Source organism: Tupaia chinensis, unplaced genomic scaffold (genome assembly GCF_000334495.1).
Source record: "Tupaia chinensis unplaced genomic scaffold, TupChi_1.0 Scaffold000214_1, whole genome shotgun sequence".
In the NCBI taxonomy this organism is placed as follows: Eukaryota; Metazoa; Chordata; class Mammalia; order Scandentia; family Tupaiidae; genus Tupaia; species Tupaia belangeri.
Genome location: NW_006159689.1, coordinates 127,461 through 133,383, shown reverse-complemented (window position 1 = coordinate 133,383; position 5,923 = coordinate 127,461). Strand labels below are relative to the sequence as shown.

General features: G+C 43.5%; 1 protein-coding gene across 1 annotated transcript; it reads right to left on the bottom strand.

Moving 5' to 3' along the window:
* Positions 1-3,760: 3,760 nt before the first annotated feature.
* LOC102470686 (olfactory receptor 2T27) lies at positions 3,761-4,690 on the bottom strand. The gene has a single exon (XM_014587453.1). It carries the CDS (start codon positions 4,688-4,690, stop codon positions 3,761-3,763), a length of 930 nt encoding a protein of 309 aa, XP_014442939.1.
* Between the last annotated feature and the right edge of the window lie 1,233 nt (positions 4,691-5,923).

Below are 5,923 nucleotides of genomic sequence, written 5' to 3'. Positions count from 1 at the left end.
GAGCAATCACCTCGCATCATTACAGAGGATGTTATCAAAAATAAATGAAAAGATAAATGTTGGCAAAGATGTAGAGAAAAGGGACTCTTACAGTTTTGCAGTGAATATAAATTAGTAGACCCATGTTGGAAAACGGTATGAGGGTTTCCCAAAAAATTGAAATTAGAACTACCGTATAATCCAGCAACCACTTGTCTGAGTATATACCCAAAGGACCTGAAATCACAATATTCAAGAGATCTTGTACTCCCATGTCTGATGTGGCGCTATATAAAATAGTCTAAATGTGAGAACGACATAAGTGCCTATAGATGAATAAATGCATAAAGAAAATGTGATATGTACACACGCGCACACACACATATGGAACACTCTATACAGAAGAAAAATAGAGGTGAAATCCTGACATCTGCAATAATATGGATGAGATTGGAGAATATTATCTAGATAAAGCAATTCACTCACAGAAAGAAAGTGTATGACTTAATTTACATGCATGATCTTGGTACGTCGGACTCGCACAGACAGTAGAATGCTGTTTACCAGAGTGGGGGTAGTGGGAGCTGTAGGTCCAAGTGTACAAATGTTCACTTGTAAGGTGAATATGTTCTAGGGACCAATGTACTGTGTGGTAGCAATAGTTAATAATAAAATATTGTATACTTGAGATTTTCCTTTTTTTATTTATTGAATTTTATTTATTACTATTTTAAAAAATTTTCTATAGGGCACACACACTAGCCAGAAAGAGACAGAGAAAGACAGAAAGAGAGAAAATGAGAAAGCAGGCCCCTAGGTCTGGAACAATGGGATGTTCACTGAGTTTTCTAAGTGATTTTAAATTTCTATCTTATTAGTCTCTGGTTTAATCCTTACTAAAGAACATGTTCTGTAGGTCCAGAATTCTAATTGCGGTTGGCCATGTGGGAGTTCAGCACCTTAATCACCATGCCACTTGCTGGCCCCAGCCTGAAAATTTCTAAAAGAGTAGATCTTAAGTGTTCTTACAAAAAAAAAAAAAAAAAAGAAGGCTAACAAGGAGGTTTAAGAAGTTTCTTGCAAAATGGATTAAAGTATAAGTTTATTTTGGTGCAAAAGATTTTTGAAATCCATGCATAATTTTTCATAAATACGCATTTCCCATAACCATTTGGGAACACCTTATAAAGTGGAATCTAAAAAAAGTCAGTCCTGGGACCAGCAGTTGGTGTAATGGCTATGTTGCTGGACTCCCATGTAGTTGACTGTGGTTCAAGTCCCAGACTCATGCCAGGCACGTGTGCATATGTGCCTAAGGTTCTGAGAGGAAAATGGAGGAGAAAGGATTGTGGTATTGCCATCCCCCCTGGGGGTGATTTCTCGCTTTCTGTCTCTCTGTCTCTCTCTGTCTTTCTGGTGAGTGCACGTGCCCTATAGCAAAAAGTCAGGGAGTAGGATCCTGGTCACTGGTGACTGGAGAAGCGAGTGGTTGGGGAAAGGAGAATTGCCAATCAGAGGATGCAAATCTTTCGTTAGATAGGAAGAATAAGTGTAGGGGATCTATTACACAGAATGGTGACTATAATAAATATTAATCCTCTGTGTATTTCAAAATTGCTAAAAGTAAATTTTAAATGTTTTCACTACAATGAAATGATGTCTGATGTAATTGATTAATTAATTAGCCTGATTTAATTATTTCACATTGTAAATAAATATCAAAACCACCTCATACCTCATATATGTATGTATATATATATATATATGTGTGTGTGTGTGTGTGTGTGTGTGTGTGTGTACATGTGTTTATATATGTGTATGTATAAATATTTATCAATTAAAGATAAAATAAAATAATAAGGAAGTTGAAAGTTGATCTGTAAAATTGAGTTCTAATTTTGTACTGTTAAAATTGTAGGGAACCAGCAGTTAGCGTAATGGCTATGTCGCTGGACTCCCACGTAGTCAACTGTGGTTCGTGTCCCGGACCCGGTGGCTTAAAACTCACGCCGGGCACGTGTGCGTGCGTGCCCAAGATCCCGAGAGGAGAATGGAGGAGAAGGGATTGTGGCGTGACCATCCCCCCTGGGGGGTGATTTCTCGCTTTCTGTCTCTATGTCTCTCTCTGTCTGTCTGGCGAGCGCACGCGCCCTACAGTGAAAATCTCTCCAAGGGAAAAAAAATTGTAAAAGGAATTATTTATTTAACTTTATTTATTTATTATTATTATTATCATTATTAGTTTTTAAAAATTTGTTATAGGGCATGTATGCTCACAAGAGAGAGAGAGAGGGACAGAGAAAGAGAGATAGAAAGTGAGAAAGCAAGCCACCAGGTATGGGACTTGAACTGACATTGGCCACATGGAAGTCCAGTGCCTTAACAACCACACTACATACTGGCTGCTGTAATGTTAAATTTTATGTTTGTTTTTCTTAAAGAAGGCTGCTTTAATTATTTCGAGCTGAAGTCTCAGATGCCATGCTCCGTATGTCCATACGTTGCTAAAGCCAAACTACTTCATAAGCTTGATACATTTAAATGGTAACATACCCAAGAAAAGTTTAAAAATGGTGACATTTTAATAGGAAAAATGATAAGTCATAGCTACTCTTTTAATTTTTTTTTCTAAATTCACCTCTGTGTCTTCTGTCCATATGTGACTGTTTAGATTTTTTTTTTTTTTTTTTTTGGTGAGAGGTTTTTTGCTATAGGGCGTGTGCGCTCGCCAGACAGACAGAGAGAGGCAGAGAGATAGAAAGCAGGAAATCACCCCCCAGGGGGGATGGCCACGCCGCAATCCCTTCTCCTCCATTCTCCTCTCGGGATCTTGGGCACGTACGCACACGCGCCCGGCGTGAGTTTAAGCCCCCGGGTCCGGGACCCGAACCGCGGTCGACTACGTGGGAGTCCAGCGACATAGCCATTACGCTAACTGCTGGTCCCGTGACTGTTTAGATTTTAAGTTATATGAATTAATGTAATAAAATACAAAAAAATATGTGATTAAAAATAGGAATTTGGAAAAAGAAGATGTTCTATAGGAAGGTTTAATAGCACAAGTTTTTTTTTTTATCATTTGAACAGTAGAGATTGAATCAGGGACATTACGAGTGAATAGATGGGGTCCAGCAGGTGGACATGGTGGTTAAGGTGCTGGACTCCCACATGGCTGATCGTGGGTTAATTCCTGGACCCAGTGGCTTGAGAATCATGCTGGGCGTGTGTGTGTGCATGCCCAAAATCTCAGGAGGAAAATGGAGGGGAAGGTACTGCAGGATGGTCATCCCCACTGGGTGTGTGTGGTTTCTCACTTTCCTTCTCTCAGTCTCGCTCTGTATCTCTGGCAAGCACATGCACTCTGTAGTAAAAATCTTAAAAAAAAGTGAGAAACATCAATCAAGGAGTTAGTCCCAGGGTGGCAAATCAGGTTTGGACTGTGTGACCTGATGCACTGATGCTGAAAAGGGCAGTGGGGTTCACTTACCTCTGCACAGACCTTCCTGTCAAAACCATGTACCTTCCCACAAGGCAATTGTAAATTACACTCACTAAGGTTCTAATTGGCTGAAGTCACCATTAGGGATCTAAGAACGCCATTTCCTCCCAAAACAAATGTTAACTTATATGAGTTCTAAAGCAGTAATACATTCTCTCTCCCTCATGGTGTTGTACTTCTAATACAATAATACTAACATCTTAAGATTTTAGTTGACTGAGGGTACTGGAAGTTGAGGACGGGACGTTTCTGAGAGTGGCACTGAAGACACAGAATGCTCTCCTAGCTGCAGCACCTTCCCATGCACTTCCTTAGAGCCTCCAAGACTTCTTTGTTCCTGAGGCTGTAGATGAGCGGATTCAGCATGGGGGTCACTATGGTACCAAGGACAGCTCCTACCTGGTCTTGCTCAGGTGTATGGGAAGAGCTGGGTGTCATGTAGATGAAGATGGCCTGACCAAAGTAGAGACTCACCACAGTCAGGTGGGAGGTGCATGTGGCCAAGGCTTTGTTTCTCCCCTTGCGAGAGTTCATCCTGAGGACAGTGAGGAAGATGAGTGTGTACGAGGTCACGATGAGAACAAAAGGCACCAGGAGGAACACAATGGTTGACACGAATTTCACCATATCGTAAGCTGATGTGTCCACACAAGACAGCCTCAGGATGGCAGGCATCTCACAAAAATAGTGATTAATCTCCCTGGAGCCACAGACAGGAAAATGCATTGGGTAGATGGTATGGACAAGGGCAGCAAGCGCCCCTCCAGTCCAGGCCACAGCAGCCATCTGCAGGCAGGCCCTGGGGCTCATAAGGACGGTGTATCTCAGAGGGTTGCAGACAGCCACATAGCGGTCATAGGCCATGAGGGTGAGAAGGATGCATTCAGCCAGGCCGAGGGTAAGAAAGGAAAACATCTGAGCAGCACAGGCCAAATAGGAAATGTCCTTTTTGCCTGTGAAGTAGTTGGTGACCATCTTCGGGACCGTGCTGGAGATATAAGCCAGGTCAATGAGAGAGAGCTGACTAAGCAGGAAGTACATGGGGGTGTGCAGGCGGGAGTCGAGCCAGATGAGGAGGATCAGGACGGAATTTCCAGCAGAGGCAGCAGTGTAGACAAGGAGGATGAGAAGGATGAGGAGATATTGGTGTTTAAATCCAGGGAAGAGCCCCAGAAGGATGAAGTCAGTTGAGGTTTCATTCCACTGCTTCATGTTTTCACTCAGATCATCTTATTTGAACTGAGAATGTATAAAGACAAACAATATTACAGAGAATGTGGTGTTTTCCTAAACCTTTTTTTTTTTTTTTGTCAATACCTTCTATTTACCTATGGCCACGATTCTAAAATAGTACCTTCCCATAAAGGAAGATTTTGATTAAAATCTATCAAATCAAAACACCTCTATCTAGAAGTGAACAAAGGCATAGCCTGTAAATGTTCTGATTTGTGCAAATTACTATTTAGTCTTCTTTTCTCTCTCTCTCTCTCTTTTTTTTTTTTTTTTGCTAAAGGGTGCGTGCACTCGCCAGAAAGACAGACAGAGACAGAAAGCGAGAAATCACCCTCAGGGGGGATGGCCACGCTGCAGTCTCTTCTCCTCCATTCTCCTCTCGGGATCTTGGGCACGCATGCACACACACCCAACGTGAGTTTAAGCCACTGGGTCGGGGACTCGTACTGCAGTTGGCTACAGGGGAGTCCAGCGCCAGCCATTACGCTAACTGCTGGTCCCACTATTTAGTCTTGTTGACTTACAGTAATATATAACTTCATAATGGAGGTAGAAGAATCTCTTTGACAAATAGTGTTAGGAAAACTGAGTATCCACATGCAGAAGAATGGAAACAAATCCTTTTCCACACCATATTAAAATGGCACCTCATTGTAAGACTACTACAAGAAAACATTGAGGAAAATTTCTACAACTTTGGTTTAGGCAGCTACTTTTGGATGTCACTACAAAAGCACAGGCTATAAAAGTAAAACTGTTGTGTTGTCAGGAAAGTCAAGACATACTTTTCTTTTTCCTATGCAAAAACGAGTCATGACTTTCCTGAAAACCCAATAGAGGCGCGGCCCCCTGGGCCTGCGCAGCCGGGGCTCTGCTCCGCGTTCCGCTGCCACTCTGGGGCTGGTGTGTGGCCTCCGGACCTGTGCGTGGCCGCTGGGCCTGTGCCTGCACGTGGTCACTGGGCCTGCGCGTGGCCGCTGGGCCTGCGCCTGCATGTGGCCCCTGGGTCTGCGTGTGGCCACCGGGCCTGCGCGTGGCCCCCGGGCCTGTGCATGGCCGCCGGGCCTGTGCCTGCGCGTGGCTGTTGGGCCTGTGCGTGGCCCCTGGGTTTGCGTGTGGCTGCCAGGCATGCGCCTGCGCGTGGCTGCTGGCCGCAGGCGGCAAACTGAAGCTGAAAACAAGGATTAAGAACTTGCAACTATAAGCAACAGA